This window comes from Arvicanthis niloticus, chromosome 17, assembly GCF_011762505.2.
Source record: "Arvicanthis niloticus isolate mArvNil1 chromosome 17, mArvNil1.pat.X, whole genome shotgun sequence".
NCBI classification, from domain to species: Eukaryota; Metazoa; Chordata; class Mammalia; order Rodentia; family Muridae; genus Arvicanthis; species Arvicanthis niloticus.
The window spans coordinates 27,671,421-27,688,041 of record NC_047674.1 but is presented as its reverse complement, the minus strand read 5'-3'; the positions used below and the strand labels follow the sequence as shown (position 1 = coordinate 27,688,041).

General features: G+C 42.8%; 1 protein-coding gene across 16 annotated transcripts in view; it reads left to right on the top strand.

Annotated features, from left to right (window-relative positions):
- The window catches only part of Il1r1 (interleukin 1 receptor type 1), an 81,845-nt gene that overhangs the window by 50,432 nt on the left and 14,792 nt on the right, over positions 1-16,621 (top strand). For all 16 annotated transcript variants that reach the window (XM_076914967.1, XM_076914978.1, XM_076914977.1 and 13 more), the window contains 3 exons: positions 3,096-3,159; positions 15,088-15,319; positions 15,428-15,617. In XM_076914967.1, the coding sequence (XP_076771082.1) occupies positions 3,096-3,159; positions 15,088-15,319; positions 15,428-15,617 (486 nt within the window). The remainder of the gene's footprint in view (positions 1-3,095; positions 3,160-15,087; positions 15,320-15,427; positions 15,618-16,621) is intronic.

Genomic DNA, 16,621 nt, shown 5'->3' with positions numbered 1-16,621 from the left:
TTTTGTGCATCCATCCTCGAGGTTTTATCATAGTCTTCTGGGTTTCAAGCACAGGTTCTGCGCTTTGGGGACAGAGAAGAGCAGGTCGTGTTCCTGGCTTCATGAGGCTTCCAAGCCCAGGCTAGGTAGAAGATTATGCTTAGGACATAGCAGGCCCCAGGTTGCTAGGAAGGCCCAGAGAATGAAGCCAGTCAAGAGCTCTGTGGGACGTCTAGCTCTAGGTGTTCAGGTCTGGTGCAGTAGGAGTGAGTGGGTTAAAGAGGAAACAGCTCAGTACAAAGGTTTGTATGGTGAAGGCTGCTGTGGAGTGAGCTGGGGAGGGAGGGACATTCGGTAGAGCTGACAGAGTCAGGAACAAAGTAGACCTGTGCTCCACAAGGGAGCTGGACTCTTCTACGTGCACAGGGAACCGAGGTGGATTGTTGGGCAGTTGATTTTATTAGAAAATCTAAATCCACAGGCAGAGAGAGATACAAATAGAGAGCCCAGTGTTGTAACCGATCTGAGCAGCGAGCAGGGGCTGGAGGTGACTTGAGAATGAGAGCAGTAAACAGGATTCTGAATGAACTAGGGGTGATGGTGGGGAAGGATACCAAGTCTTAGGGTCTAGGGAGACAGTGTCCCTGGGTGTGGCAACCTCAGGATCCCAGAGCCCAGGTCTCTTGTGAATACATGCTTAGTAGGTCTGGAGCCCTGTGGGGCTGACAACCAGGTTAGGAGTTCCAGGAGAGGGCAATTTGGTGGGACAAGAATACTTGCTGAGTTGTTGGGATTGGGGTTCTCAGGGGTCCCCTGAATGGATTTCTACAAAAGCTTGTTGAAGATATGAGGCTAGAACTTACTGAATGTCAGCATGAGGACCTGTGAAGGAGAACGGAATAAGTAGAGAAAGGCGACTGTAAAGTGAGTTTATGTTGTTCGGGACTCAAGAGGTGATAGGCAAAACTGACAGCTTTGTGCTCTTCTCTGTATTGATTTGATGGTGTTTTAGGGACTTAATCTGCTCACACCCCCTGCCACATCAATGGACAAAGGCGCACACACAGCTAAAATTGCCAAGGTATGAAATCAGACTAGGTGTACATGGCTAACACACATGTGGTCCATACACACAATGGAACATTATTCAGTTGTGAAAAAGAACAAAGTTATATCATTTTCCGAAAAATGGGTGGAACGGGAGAAGATTGTATTATCCAAAAGAAGAGCACATATGTTTTGTTTCACATGTGGAACCTAGCAAGAACCCATGTATGACATGATAGGAGAAGTGTTGCGGCCCGAGCTGTCCCACGCTTGGGGGCCAGAAATGTTGAGAACTGCACTACCCCATGTTTGGGGGCCAAAATGTCTCAGACCGTTCTGTCAATGTTGGGACCCGTTCTGCGAAAGCCTTAGGGGCTAAGTGTTAGAGCCCGCACTGCCCCAAGCTGCTCCAGTCCACGGGTCAGGGTTCAGCAAGAGAAAGAGTGAGGACGGACTCGAAAAATGGAGACCAGACAGAGTGTGATTCAATCTCGTGTATTCTTCAGTTTTTCTTCCTAGTCCAAGTCCCAAGTCTTGAGTTCCTAGTCCCTAGTTCCTAGTCCCTAGTGCCTCCAAGTTCCAAGTTCCAAGTTCTCTTCCAAGTGCCAAGTGCCTAATACCTAACGCCTAGTAACTAACTCCAAGTTGTACTGAACTCTTCTGTCTGCCTCTCACCTTTTATATGTCTCACTTCTAAGCCATGACTCTAAGTCACGCCTTTAAGTCATGCCTTTAGGCTTTGTCTCTAAATCTTATCTCTAAGTCACGCCTTTAAGTCTCGGCTCTAAATCACAGCTTTAAGTCTCACATACCCAAGGGAAGATCCTGGGTATCTAAAGCAAGATGTTATCAGATTGTGCTCAGCTGTTGTAGGCTGATGTAATCAAGTCTCTTGTCAGGGTATATGGCTCAAGATGGCTGCAAGGGTGATAGCTACCTTCTGTCAGCTCCCCACAGAGAAGATGGGACTTGGGAGGAGAGATGGAGTGGTAGAGAGACAGGTGATGGTAATGAAGGCTCAATAAGGTCAATGTACAACATACATTTGATAAAAATGTCACAAAACTCAACATTTTGTAAAATGAACCCATAACAGTGAAAAATTTAAAAGTAGACCCTGTCACAAGAAATGCAGTTTAACATGGAGGCGAAATGCTAAGGGGTCATCTACAAGTCATGCTGGTGAGGCCTTTGGAGCTGCTGACAGGAGCCTTCTCATTTGTATTCAAACATGTTCACCAGAGAGACCCTCTGGAAAATACAAAAATCTCCAGTGAAGGAAAATCCATCCAAACCACAAGGATAAGCCCAACTTTACCGTGTTGATATGTTTTAGTTTGGTCTTTTTTTGGGTAAATCTCCATATATCATGCTGTACAGGCAATTGAATATTGGGTTTTAAAATGAAGGCATGACTTGAGTTGGGTGTGGGAAATATCTTCCAGGTAGAGACAAACATACAAAGACAGATACTTTGGGTTTAGTTAGTCCTCTTGTCCCTTTTCTCCATGGCGACCAGTTCCACGACCATAGATATTGAAATATATAGGTGTTCAAGCTCCTTCTACACGAACCAGTGTGCTTTTATCATCTCCTGGTTAGTTATGATATCTAATCAAGTGTGGACATCAACAGTTGTTCCCCCATGTCCTAGAGACTGTTAACATCCTAAAAACCATGCATCTTCAACACAGAAGCACATTCTTTCAAGTCCATTAGCCAGGACAATTGGTTGGATCTGTAGATGTAGCTCCCATGAGTGTGGAGAGGTGGGTGTGGTCTATTTTGGTTGTCAATTTGTTCTGAGGGGACTCACATGGAGTTCGAGACTAGACATGTACTTGGAGAAAGATGCCAGAAATGCTTCGAATCTCAAGTTGTCAAGTGTGTCCCCAATTCCATCACACCCCCACCCCCAACCTAACCGGAAGTCCAGCATAACTTAAAATGGTGAGAAAGGCTCTTCTATGTGATCTGGTGGTGTGGGCAAAGCAGGTGGGGCTTGGGACACTGAGACATTCGCTGGGTTAATGACACCCTGCCTTTCTTCCTGTCTTCTGTTTCTCCAGGAGAATATGAAAGTGCTACTTGGGCTCCTTTGTCTCATTGCGCCTCTGCTGTCGCTGGAGATCGGTAAGTCAGATGTTTCCTCCACTCTAGTCTACAGGCTGTGGTGATGGAGAACACAGGGCACTGTTCCTTTATCAGGGAGACTTTTTCTTCAGTTATACCCAAGACATGGAGTCTCCTGGTCCCAGAACTGTCCACCTGAAAGTCTTGTTTTGAATCTTCAGCTCTCGTTCTACACCTGGTATTTTTTGGAAACTGAGGCCAGTGAGATTAAGAGCTCAGGGTGACTACTGTTCTCTAGACTGGAAATGAGAGCTCCCTTCTAGGTCTCTGGCTCTAGTCTAGGCCTCTTGCCACCTCACAGCTGATGGGAAGGTGTGCCGCCTGCTTATTCTGGTTTAGGTGTCAAGCCCTACATGGACCCACAGCTACTTTCGGTATTCTTGTCTGATTTTTTCATTTTCGTGATCTGTTCTTCATTTCTTGCCATAAATCTATTGAGCCTTTGCAATGTGTCAACTGGTAGGAACTGAAACTGTAGCAGTGAACAATTCTTATGCAGGCAGCTGCTGGCTGGCCCCATTTCTCCTGGGAGAGACAGGATGTGTTACATTACATAAGTCGTGTAGTAGTGTGGATAAGGTAGGCAGAAACGCTAGGAAAACACGGAATATCTGGGGATGTGAGTAGACAGAAGGTTCAGTTTTACACAAAAATATCTCACTGAAAGGTTGGTTTTGACTAGAAGCTGAAGGAGGGAAGAAAAAGATGCCATGTGGATTCCAGGCTTGAGGAGGAAAGTAACCTTGGCAGCATGTTCAAAGGCCCAAAGTGTCAGACATATTCTAGCACCTCAATACCTAGTATCGAGAGATGAGGCCAGAAGACACAAAACTACTGGGTTAACAGAGAGATAATAGAGGGCTTGAAGGTATTTGAAGAATCTTGACTTGTATGGCCTGAATTCTTTGCTCAATACCACAGGGGGGTTGAGGACAGAAGGCAATGGAGGTGACTTCATGCTTACTGAAAAGTGAGAACATGATTCAAATCTGTAGCACCCACGTAAAAAGTCATGCATCACTGTTCAAGGGCCTGCAACTCTTGTGCTGTGGAGGTCAGACACAGGAGGATGACTAGGCTAGATATCTACGGCCACCACCAACTACTGCTGTCTCCACAGCTACCACCATCACCACCATCACCACCACCACCATCACCACCACCACCACCTCCTCCTCCTCCTCTTCCTCCTCCTCCTCCCCCTCTCCACCCTTCCACTATCTCCTCCCCTCCTCAACCACCACCACCACCAATCACTTCCTCCCCACCTCCCTAACCCCATCACTTCCTCCTCCCACCTCCCTTCTCCCCCAGCACTACCACCAGCACCAGCACCACCACCACCACCACCACCACAACAACAACATCCTAGAGAGACTATCTAACATTTTATCTGACTCCTTTTTGTTTTCTGTTAGAATAGAGTCTCAGGAGGCAAAGGCAGAGGCAGAAAGAGGTTGACAGTTCAGAGGTCATTGTGACGATCCAGGCAAGCCATGATAGCAGTATGTCCCCGATTGGGGATGATGTTGACTTAACCAGAGATAAAGAAGAGACTCAGCCAAGGCTGCGGTATATATTGAGCTAGCAGGATTCATAGATGGAGTCCATGTAGGGTGTAGGTCTGAGAAGGAGGCTTTGGTTTCAGTAAATACAAAGTAGAATTGTCACGGATGCACTATGGAAAGATCAGATGTTCCCCGTGTGCAGACTGCGTGCAGACTGATAGGTATGCTGGGTGTCTGAATGCTGCCCGTGAGAAGGCATCGTGAGGACCGAGAGACAGAATGGAAATATGAGATCAGAGCAGCCAGCAAGCAGCTGCTGTGAGAGCTGAGACTTATCTAGGTCACTGAGCACGGTAAGGAAGATAGCATTAAGAACTGAGTTCTGCTTCCTGTAGGGTGATGGACGGCCAAACTTCCAGTGGTCCAGTGGTCAGAGAGCTAGTAAAAGTCTGACATGAACTTTTGGAGGGTCAACTAGAGAAAGTGTCTCAGGGCGAATGAGTGTGTGTGTGTGTGTGTGTGTGTGTGTGCGCGCGCGCGCACATGTGTGTAAAATAGGAACGTGTCAGTGCAGGTGTGCCGGGTGAGATGACACCTGTGAGTTTGATGTAGCATCTTACAATCCACTCCCCTGCTGAAGCAGGTCCACCCTGCAGACACTCAGATCACTACTGTTGTGTTGCTGCTGTTTTCTGTAGCTAAGCATTGGAACCCCTGGAGTGAGACTCTGACCCACCCCTAGTTCAGGCAGACTTCCAGAGAGATTGACGGAGATTTGAAGTATTAATGTACACATCTATTACGAAATCACAATCAAAGTCAAGATAATAAATGTATCTACCACTCTCTAGCTTCCTCTCCATCCCTCACCACCCTCTCATCCCCAGACGAGTTACTTCCTGTCACCATAGATGGTCTCGTACTCTCTAAAATGTTAAATAAACAGATTTATCAGCATGTGCTCATTTTGAGGGAAAGGGATATGATTTTTTTTTTAAACTCAGATTAGTTGTGAGGCTCATGCATGTTGTATGTATTAATGCTGATTATTGGATGATCTTGGCTACCCTCTGTTTTATGGACACTAAACAATTGTTTATTCATTTAATTGTTTATAGGCATTTAGTACCCATGGGCACTATGGTTTTACTAGTGTTTTTAAAGTATGATTTTAACAGAAATATAAGTAGAAATATGTCCATTTGCTCCTCCTTTTCCTCCATCTAGCCCCTCCCACCCACCTTCCTTTGAACCCCTCCCTGCCCCTCACTCTCAAGTTGATAGTGTTGCTGTAGTTGTGGTTGATCAGTGCTATTAGTTCTTAATATGACCTGGCCAGCCGCCCCAGTAGTGAACACTGAGTCCTACTGATTTCTTAAGTCAGCCTCAGCACAGTCACTGGGTGATTATCCCTCATCTGCTTTCTTTGCTAGACTGGCTAGGTCCCAGCTGTGCTTCCCCAGTTACTTACTTGCTGTTTGAGTCTCACACAGGCTACCTTCCTGTTCCATCTGCCTGTCCTCAGGACGTACTTCTCCTGGCCACGTGCTCATGGTCCATCTTTCATGGCTGCCTCTGCCTCCCTCCATCCTCCTTCTCCTATTTCTCACCATTCTTCCTCTGTCTCTGTCTGTTTCTTTCACCCTCCCCCTCTCTGTCGCTACCACCTGTGAATTGCCCCCTCCCAAGCCCAGTAACCGAAGAAGTCCCGCCTACCTCTAAAGTGCCTCTATTTTCCCCAGTAATGGGCTGTAGCCACTTTTATTTAACTAATAGCTGTAAATTGGGGAGCAAGGTTTATACAGCAAAGGTTGGTATACCAGATCTTGGGGTTCGGAACTTAGCATTTGTATACACAGTGGCACTAGATGAACCCCCAACGTGGTAGCTTCTTTTTTTTCTTCTCTTCTCTTCTCTTCTCTTCTCTTCTCTTCTCTTCTCTTCTCTTCTCTTCTCTTCTCTTCTCTTCTCTTCTCTTCTCTTCTCTTCTCCTCTCCTCTCCTCTCCTCTCCTCTCCTCTCCTCTCCTCTCCTCTTCTCTCTCTCTCTCTCTCTCTCTCTCTCTCTCTCTCTCTTTCTTTTTTCCAAGACAAGGTTTCTCTGTGTAGCCCTGGCTCTCCTGGAACTCACTATGTAGACCAGGCTGGCCTTGAACTCAGAAATCCGCCTGCCTCTGCCTCCCAAGTGCTGGGATTAAAGGTGTGTCACCATCGCCCGGCAACATGGTAGCTTCTTTTTCTTTGGTCATCAGTTTTACACTTGTGTGTGTATGCTTTTGTATGTATAAAGATAGAGAGAGAGAGAGAGAGAGAATTTTGAGTCCGCTTTCATTGCTTGCCTGTATATGGTTTCAGGATGACCACTCTGCCTTAGAGAACCAAGCACGGGGCTCAGCTCTGAGTGAGGCTAATTCCATCCCTCCGCCTGCTCTCATTGGTTGCCTGTAGTTATTATTTGTCTAGGGACCTCATGAAGATTTCCCCTTCCAGGTTAATATGTTCCTTGATACTGTCCTTGTTCCCATCTTCTTAGGCAGCCATTTCTAGGAGAGACGGGGTCACAGCACACTTCCTGGTGTTGCAGCTTTTTCACTCACTCTTCCTTGATGTGTACTGAGCCACAGATTCAGGAGCTGTGCTGTAGATGGGGTTAGGCTCCTCACCACAATCCACTGATTTGCTCATTGTGTCCAGTTACGGTTTTCTGTGATCATCTCCATCTGCCTTAAAGAAAGGCTTCTTTGACAAGGGGTCTACGCCTATCTGTTGGTATACACACACACACACACACACACACACACACACACGCTTTATACCGATCATTTTATGTAATTTTGAGACAAATGATTAAAATAGAGAGAAGTTACAAGCCAAAACTACTTATATGCTTTTTAAAAAATAGTCTATTCGAAATTATGTATTTGTACAATTATGAAGCCAAAGTTTTATGCTTTGATTAGTTTACTGACATTCTCTCTCTCTGTGTGTGTGTGTGTGTGTGTGTGTGTGTGTGTGTGTGTGGATGTGGGTTGTTGTGTGGGCTGCACGACTCCCTCTGAGTTTTTTTTTTTATTTTAAATGGTAGAGTCACAGGTTTTGATGAACCACGTAGTCTTGGTTTATCTGTAAATGTCTTCATTTCTCCTTCATTTTGAAAGGCCATCTCATTCCTCCTGGCCCCGGTGGATTCTGGGAAACAATTGCACTTAAGGAAGAACTTGTGTGCAGTCCGAGACATTTGTCTCTTACTGCCTTCAATGTCCCCTTTCTTCCTAAGACTGGACTGAACTCTGAAGTACTTAGATGGGTGTGTCTTCTACTTTATTCTTAAAGGCTTTAAAGCTCATTAGATTAATGATTAATGTGTAGATTAATGTGATTGGTGGATAGGAACGTGGCTAAATTTCTTTGCCTGCTTCTGTTTGGGTACCACTTCAGAGGCATACTGTATCCCAGGCACGGAACCCTTCTTAGTTTCTTTGACTATAATACTACCCATTTCCCTCTCTCCTCTTCTTCCTCCTCCTCTTCTTCTTCCTCTTCCTCCTCCCCCAACTTCTTCTCTTCTCCCCCCCCCCTCTCCTCCCTTTCCTCCTCCTCTTCTTCATTAACATTCTCCTTGGTAAGACATTGTTGTCATATAGTTTATTTATATTTTAGAAATAGTTTTTCAGTAGTTTGGGATATATTTTTGAAAGATATAATAGTCTTTGTAGAGTAAATGTAACGTCCCCACACTCCCCTGAGACAATTTCCATTGTCAGCTTAGTTCACCCTGTGTATGGACCCAACTTTCCTGTTTCTTTTTTTTCCTTTTTGTTGTTTGTTTTTTGTTTTTGTAGTGTTTTGCTGAAAATTGGGTATTTTGGTAGCATAATGTATAATCTGGAAATCAGGTCCTCCTATGTACTCCTCGTTGTCATTACTGAGCTCTTCTTAAAGACTCTCTCTCTCTCCCTCCCTCCCTCCCTCTCTCCTTCTCCTTCTCCTTCTCCTTCTCCTCCTCCTCCTCCTCCTCCTCCTCCTCCTCCTCCTCCTCCTCCTCCTCCTCCTCCTCCTCCTTCTTCTTCCTCTCTCTCTCTCTCTCTCTCTCTCTCTCTCTCTCTGCATGTGTGTGTGCGTGTGTACAGTTGCTCATGGAGTCCAGAAGGGAATCTTGCAACTCTTGGAGCTTTGTTGCAGTAATTTCTAACACCAATAATCCTGTACAAAACCCACATAATCCAGTTATTATATTTAATATATTATATTAGCTATATGCCAGATTGGGCAGAACTAGCACTATACTAAGTGCTAATTCCTCAGGTGTGAGACCCTTGGCTACTTGCAACGTCTCCTGGCCGTGCACTTCAGCTCCATCTTTTCTTCTTCCTCCTTCTCTCCCCTTCTCTCTACTACCCCCACTCTCAAAGACCTCCTGTCCCACCCTTCCTTTCCACTGCCCAATCACAGGCTCTGACCAGTAAATGGGGAGTAGGTTCCCATGAGATCACCTGGTATGTGATTGACTGCTTGTCTGGAGGGCCAGCCCTCTTGAGGAAGCAGAGTTAACATCAGAATTCAAACAGCATCAGGACAACCGACAATAGTGCTGGAGTTACAGGCATCTATAGTGTGTGAAGTTGGTGCTGGGACCTGGATTCTGGTCCTCTGGGAGGCAGTAAGCACTCTTTAACATTGAGCTGTCTTTCCAGTCCATTGTTCGGTGATTTTTTTTTTTTTTTACATGCTTTAAGTTGATGCTGTTGTTTTTGTTAGTTCGTCTGATAAACTTTCTGAACCAGCCTCGTAAGATCTAGTGTATGTCCACTGAAGTCATCGATAAATGTAGTGGCTGGCTAATGATCAGAAGATCTGTGGCTGAATATTCTCTACCCTTTGCTGAGGGGCAACATGTGGGCTGTTTACAGCTCTGCCTTAGCCTTCACTTCCTGCCCATATATGACCTCAGAGTTATTCAGAAGTGAGTCTGAAAGCTTTTCTGGATCTGCTGGTCAGCTGTATGTGTGTGAGTCTGATTCTCATTCCCCTGGAAAATGCCAGAGCATTCAGGTCTCCCTTAGGCTATGGCTCTCGTGCTCTGACTGACGTTGTAGCTTTAGTAAACACTTGCTGCCTTATTAAATAGTTGACACTGAGTTTGTTCACTGAACACCCCGAGGATAAGGCTCTTCTGAAGAAATCTCTGGGTCAGGTCAGCAACCTGGGACTGTGTAAAGCTGCTAGTTTTCAGAGACATTATGTTTGCACAGGTCCTGGTTTGAATATTAGGGAACTGAAGAGATGGGGGTGGTAGCTAATTCACAGAGCAATAAAATATGCTCTTCCATTTTTACTAGCAACTTTTCAACTCTTCCTCCTTCTTCTGTTCTTTCTCCTTGTCTCCCTCCTCCTCTTCCTAATAATGTTTGTTTGACTGTCAGAAGCCTTTGACTTAGGAAAAACCCAAACAAACCTGAACCCAATCTAGCACTTTCCCTGATTTTAGGGGTGAATGATTTACAGAGACTTTCAGGCTCATAGTTTAGAAACCCTTCTTAAGTTATTTTTCTCCAGAATGTACAAGTTGACAAGATGGCTGTTTCTTCTAATTTTCTTTATTTTTTTTTCAAAAACAACTTCAATATATTTGTGTGCATTATGTCTGGGTCTCTATGCTGTTCCAGTGACAGATTTGTCTTTATTCTCATACTATGCTGTCTTAGTTGTGGTAACTTTATAAAGCTTTACAGGTTTATAAGATTTTGGCAATGGGTTTTGTGGTCCTTAGAGATAAGAAACCAAATGCCTTGTTTTTCAATTTGTATGAAATGTTCTGGTCATATTTTGATTGAGATTAAATTGAATATAAATGTTTGGAGCAGGAACAGCTTAACAAAAGCAATTCTTCTGTTTCACAAACACAGCATTTATCTGCTTGTTTGTAACTTATCTAACATCCTGAAGTGACATTTTCCAATTTTCAGTCTATATTTTATTTTATATATTCGACCTCAGTTTTTAATACGTTTTGGTACTACTGTAATGTGGTTTCTAAAAACTACAGTTTGCTGAGAGTTTTATTGAATTTTAATTAAATGCCTCTTTCTGCATCTGTTGAGATTTTTGTATAATTAAAAAAAATCTAAGCATATGGGGATATTTAAAGTTTTAATGTTTTTCAAATATAAATTTATAATACATTATGTTTTTAATATATATCATGTAGGATTAAATTAGGTAAAATATTTGAAAGCTACACATCTGTATTTATAAGAGGGTTTGTGGTTTTGTTGTAATGCAATTGGTTTGGGTAATAATGATTGATGCTGATATCACATGTGAGTTTGGAGGCATCCCTGTCTCCTTAATATTTGGGAGGGTTTGTTCAAAATTGACAATCAGGTCTTTGATATCTAGAAGTATCTGAAGAGGGAGTTAAGCAGACATGAAATATGTTCTGTTAGGATCTTTTACTACAAGTTCTCTTAGAAGGCACAGGACAGTTTAGGCTATCTATTTCTCCTTGAGGAAGTTTTGATAGCTTGCGTCTTTCAAAAATTTTAGCCTTTTTATTTTCGATGCTGGATTTATTATAGTAAGGCTGTTCATAATACTCCTCTTGCCTTCTTGTTTGTTTGTTTGTTTGTTTTTCGAGACAGGGTTTCTCTGTGTTGCCCTGGCTGTCCTGGAACTCACTCTGTAGACCAGGCTGGCCTTGAACTCAGCAACTCAGAAATCCACCTGCCTCTGCCTCCCAAGTGCTGGGATTAAAGGCATGTGCCACCACTGCCCGGCCTCCTCTTGCCCTTTTAAGATCCCTTTAATGAGACTTCTTTTTTTTAAATCCTGAATAGAGATTTATTTATTAGAGGTTTTGTCTTATCCTGCCAGATCTTTGTTAATTCTATGAAAGATGTATATCTTCTGGAATCTTTAATTTTTCTTTATTCTTCTCTTTTTATTTCAACAATTTCTTCCCAGTTATTATTTACTATTGGCTTACTCTGCTGCTGGATTAATCAAGTTTGGTATTTTCTAAACAGTGTGATAGCTTACCATTTTCAGGAGCTGCTCACACCTGGGAAGGCTGTGCCCACCAAAGGCCTTGTAATTTCTAGGGTTTGTGGGCAGTTTGCTGCTGCCTAGAGCATGCTTTTCATGTGACATCTGACATAGAGCTCTGCTTCCACACCCCTCACGGTCGGTCAGCCTTTCACAAAACCAGCTTCACTCCTGCTGTGAGTGAGTGTGCACCCATGAATCAGCTTCTACCACCTGGATGCTCTGCCTCCTGAGTGAATCCTAAAACAGCTGAGCTGGCCACAGCAGATTTCAAGCCATAAGCTAAAACAAAATGTTTCATCTGTTTAAATTGCTTGTTAATTGTTTCAGTCTCAACAATGAGTGAAAAAAGATAAAGAAAGAAAATTAGTATGAGAAGTGACCTCGTTGCTGTGACAAATGTAACCATCTTTGGAAATGGTCTTTTTTTGTTGTTGTTTTTTAGAAAGCTCTGAAATTTTGTAATCAGAACTTCCTTTGTAATTTTGGTGGGGAGCTCAGACCAGAATGCCAGTAGGAATGTGGAAATTTAAGATGGTTCTCTGTTGGTCCAGAGGCTGTTAGTACTACCTTCTGGCAAAGAAGAACTTAGCTAGTGTTGTTTGTGTCTGGAAACTATGTGTAAGCTGAATTTAGAGACATTTTTTATGGAGGGGATTTCAAGACAGTCCAGCATTCAGACTACAGCAGAGTTGTTGTTGCGGCCTGAGTTACCCCACGTTGGGCGCCAAAAATGTTGCGGCCATGTTTGGGGGCTAAAATGTCGCGGACCGCTCCGTCAATGTTGGAACCTGCACTGCCAAAAGCCTTGGGGACTAACTTGTTAGCCCGTACTGCCCCAAGAAGCTCCAGTCTGTGGGTTGGGGTTCAGCAAGAGAGAGAGTGAGGACGGACTTGAGACCAAATGGAGACCAAACAGAGTGTGATTCAATCCCATTTATTCTCCAGTCTCTCTTTCTAGTCCAAGTCCCAAGTCTTGAGTTCCTAATCCCTAGTTCCTAGTTCCTAGTCCCTAGTTCCTAGTGCCTCCAAATTCCAGTTGCTAGTCTCTTTCTCAGTTCCAAGTTCTTTGTCCAAGTGCTAAGTGCCTAATACTTCTTCTTCCGAGTTCTCTAGTCCAAGTGTCTTCTGTCTGCCTCTCGCCTTTTTTATGTCTCACTTCTAAGCCACACCTCTAAGTCACACCCTTAAATCACGCCTTTAGGTCTCACACACCCAAGGGAAGATCCTGGGTATCTAAAGCAAGATGTTATCAAAGTGTGCTCAGCTGTTGTAGGCTATTGTAAGCAAGTCTCTTTTCAGGGTATATGGCTCAAGATGGCTGCAAGGATGATAGCCGCCTTCTGTCCGCTCCCCACAGGTTGTTGCTGGTTGTGTTCAGTCAAGTTTATAGTGAGGTTAGGGATCACCCTGTAGAGCAGAGGAGTTAAAAACTTGCCATTTGGTCAGAAAAAAGCCAGAGTAAAGCTGAAGCTAAAGAGATGTGGTGTCTCAAGATATTGGTGCCTTTTAAAAGAAGTTGAGTGTTTTACAAGGTTGTCTCCAGGGTATGAAAGCACCTCTGGGGTGCCCATCTCATCACAAAAGGCTACCTGCCCAAGGAAAAGGCACTGTTTCAGTTACTTGAGTCCTCTGGGCACTCAGAGGCCATACAGTAGTGGTTCAGGGAGGTGTAGCTAACGTTGAAGCTAGCAGAAGACCTTACTGTCAGCCACACAATGCCATCATTCATGCTTTACAAATGTAAGGTTTCAAAGGAAGTCTTCCAAGTATAGGCGCTGTAACAGGCTTGAAAGCACTGTAAGCAGCCCTGGGAGTTCATTTGTGGAAACTGGACCCTGTGCTGCGTGTTCCTGATCAATTCTTGATATGCCCAGACCACTGTGAGTGATATAACATTTTTTTTTGTTATTGTACAGGTATCCATAGTAAGATATGTTTTTGAATCTCAGTAGAGACTTGGGCTTAGAGTTCTGAGCACTGTTAGAACGTTAAGGACCTTCTTGTGGATTCTTACAGATGAGCTAAAAGCAGTTTGCATTGTAAACAGTCATGACCCTTTGAGGGCTCATGGGGTTGAATGTTAGGGTTTAAAGGTTAAATTTCTCCCATAGGCTCATCATATGTTGAGCACCTGCAACTGTGAAGTTTCATTATATTATTTACCAGGGCATTTTGTCAGATAATGTTTTCTTCTTTGTGAAGGGATTCTTTGACTCTTTCTGGGGAGTACATGTCTCCTAAGGATGGGTTCTTAGCGCTTTTAAAATCCTCTCTGTGATTTTGAAAGGCATTTTCACTGGAATTGCAACTGGATAATCCTTTTATTCCCTAGAAGGATGGTTGTAACCCTTTTTTTTTTTTTTTTTTTTTAACAGCTGTTACTTAAAAATGAAAACGTAGCCAGGTGGTGGTAGCACACACCTTTAATCCCAGTGCTTGGGAGGCTGAGGCAGGTGGATCTCTGTAAGTTTGAGGCCAACCTGATTCTACAAAATGAGCTCTAGGACAGCCAAGACTACACATAGAAACCGAGTCTTGAAAAAAAAAAACCAAAATAAACAAATATATTTTAAAAAAATATATCTCAGTCTACTTAAGATTTTCTTGTCATTGACATTGACAATCTTGTTTTAAACAGTTGGTGTGATTCCCTTTTTCCTTTTCTTGGCGTTCATTGTGTCTTTGGGGCTCAGGCTCATTACAACATCTCGAGAAATTTCAGCATGCATTTCAAAGTGCTTTCTGTGTCTCCACACTCCCTCAGCAACTCATATTCAACACGTTCCGGTTGTCCTCACCATCACTTAATCTCAGATATTTTCAAATGTTTTTATCTTCAGGCTTTCTTAATTTTTCTTCCCAGTATATTTTCAACTTGGTGATGCATTTTTTTTTTATTACTGGAAGTCTTTTTTTAAAATTGCTTTATCCCTAGCTTGACTATCTCTTACAGCTCTTTGAGCATCTTGTGCTCATAAAAGACAGAATTATATCAGACCTTGAACAGTCTTGTATTCTATGTCTGTCGGTGCACAGAAGTTGTTCAAGTGGGAGGGTATATTTAGTCTTCGATTCTTTGTTGTATAGAAGTCAGTGTCTCTCCTCCATTATTCCTACCTTTAGAATAATAAGGAGAAGGAAAGGGGATAAGTAACCTTCCCAAGGTACAGCCCACAGGGAACACATGACAGAGCTGGAACTGTCTGTAAATGGTTCAACATCTGAAGACTGTGCTCTTGAATGCACAACTGGAAACTGTACCAGTTCATGGTAGGAACTGGTATCTTTACTAACCAATGAGTTCTGATGTATAAATTCCATTAAGAAGTGCAGGAAACTTGTCTTGAGATTACTTCTCCTTTCTCTCTTTTAAAGATGAATGTACAGAATATTCAAATGAGATCGTTTCATTTTTATCTGTAAATGAAATGGATATTCGCAAGTGTCCTCTTACTCCAAATGACAATGGCACCATATTTTGGTATAAAAATGACAGCAAGACCCCCATATCAACAGACCGGGACTCGAGGATTCATCAGCAGAATGGACATCTTTGGTTTGTTCCTGCCAAGGTGGAGGATTCAGGATATTACTATTGTATAGTTAGGTAAGAAAGGAATGCATATATACAGACATAAGTCCTGAGTTTCTATGATAGTTAAGGACAGAAGAACACTTTAATAATGATTAATTTCCATATTTTACTTTGTTTTAGAAACGTAGCTTACTGCCTCAAAAGTAAAATCACCGTGGATGTTTTAGAGAATGACCCTGACTTGTGTTACAACACCCAGGCCAGCTTCCCACAGCGGCTCCTCATCTCAGAGGATGGACGCCTTGTGTGCCCTTATTTGGAGTTTTTTAAAGATGAAAATAATAAGTTACCCCAAATCCAGTGGTATAAGGTAATCTTGTTTTCAGCGTGATAATCTAGTTTTACACAGTTTTCCGTTATGAACAGTAAAATCTATCTACAGAAGTATTTGACCACTTGAATACTGTTCTCTCTGTACTGGTGCAACTTAATAGAGAAATGAACAAAACCAATCAGGACTGTGTTCATTGATGCTAACAACTTACCTAAAATCTTAAAACCCTTGTCTCTATCTGCCTTAGTAAGATATAGTTTCAATAAAAGTAATAGAACATCTTTTGAGAAGATGGATTAGGAATTTAAGCCCCTTAAGAGATAACTTTTTATAACATATAGTATTCTATGTTTCATTAAAAACATATGTTCTGGGGATGCAGGGATGGTTCAGTGATTAAGAGCGCGCACACACACACACACACACACACACACACACACACACACACACACGCCTCTTGCACAGAACTAGAATTTGTTTCCCAGCATGCACAGAAGGTGGCTCACAACTGCCAGTAATTACAGATCCACCTGCCGCCCCCTTCTGGCCTCTATGGGTACTGTGCTCATGTGCACAAAACTCTAAATCACACATACACACACTTGCAATTAAAGATAAAATAAAAATAAATCCTAAAAGACTAATTAAAAGCTAAATGCTTGATATATAACTTGGTAGTGTCTGTAGCTACTTAAACAGTAGGGTGAGACACAGCATATTTTATTACCTTTAATTTACTTTGAATGCTGGAATGGGAGCATCATCTTTTAGAGATGAAAAAGTATACAATAAATAATATCTGTGCAGGAAGGGACTGTGGTGTTGGCAAATGTCAGAATTACTGCTTCAATCATGTCTTCTGTGAAACAAATTTGACTCTACTCGTCTTTGTGGCATAAAACTCTGGGCTTGAAATTTTAAAATGTAATTATCTCCCCCTGCACCCCCCCGAAAAAAACACAAAAGAAATATAGTGATAAAAACATGCTGTATACAGCTGAGCTTTCAGTCATGTTCTCAATCGTGAATTTCCAGAAGTG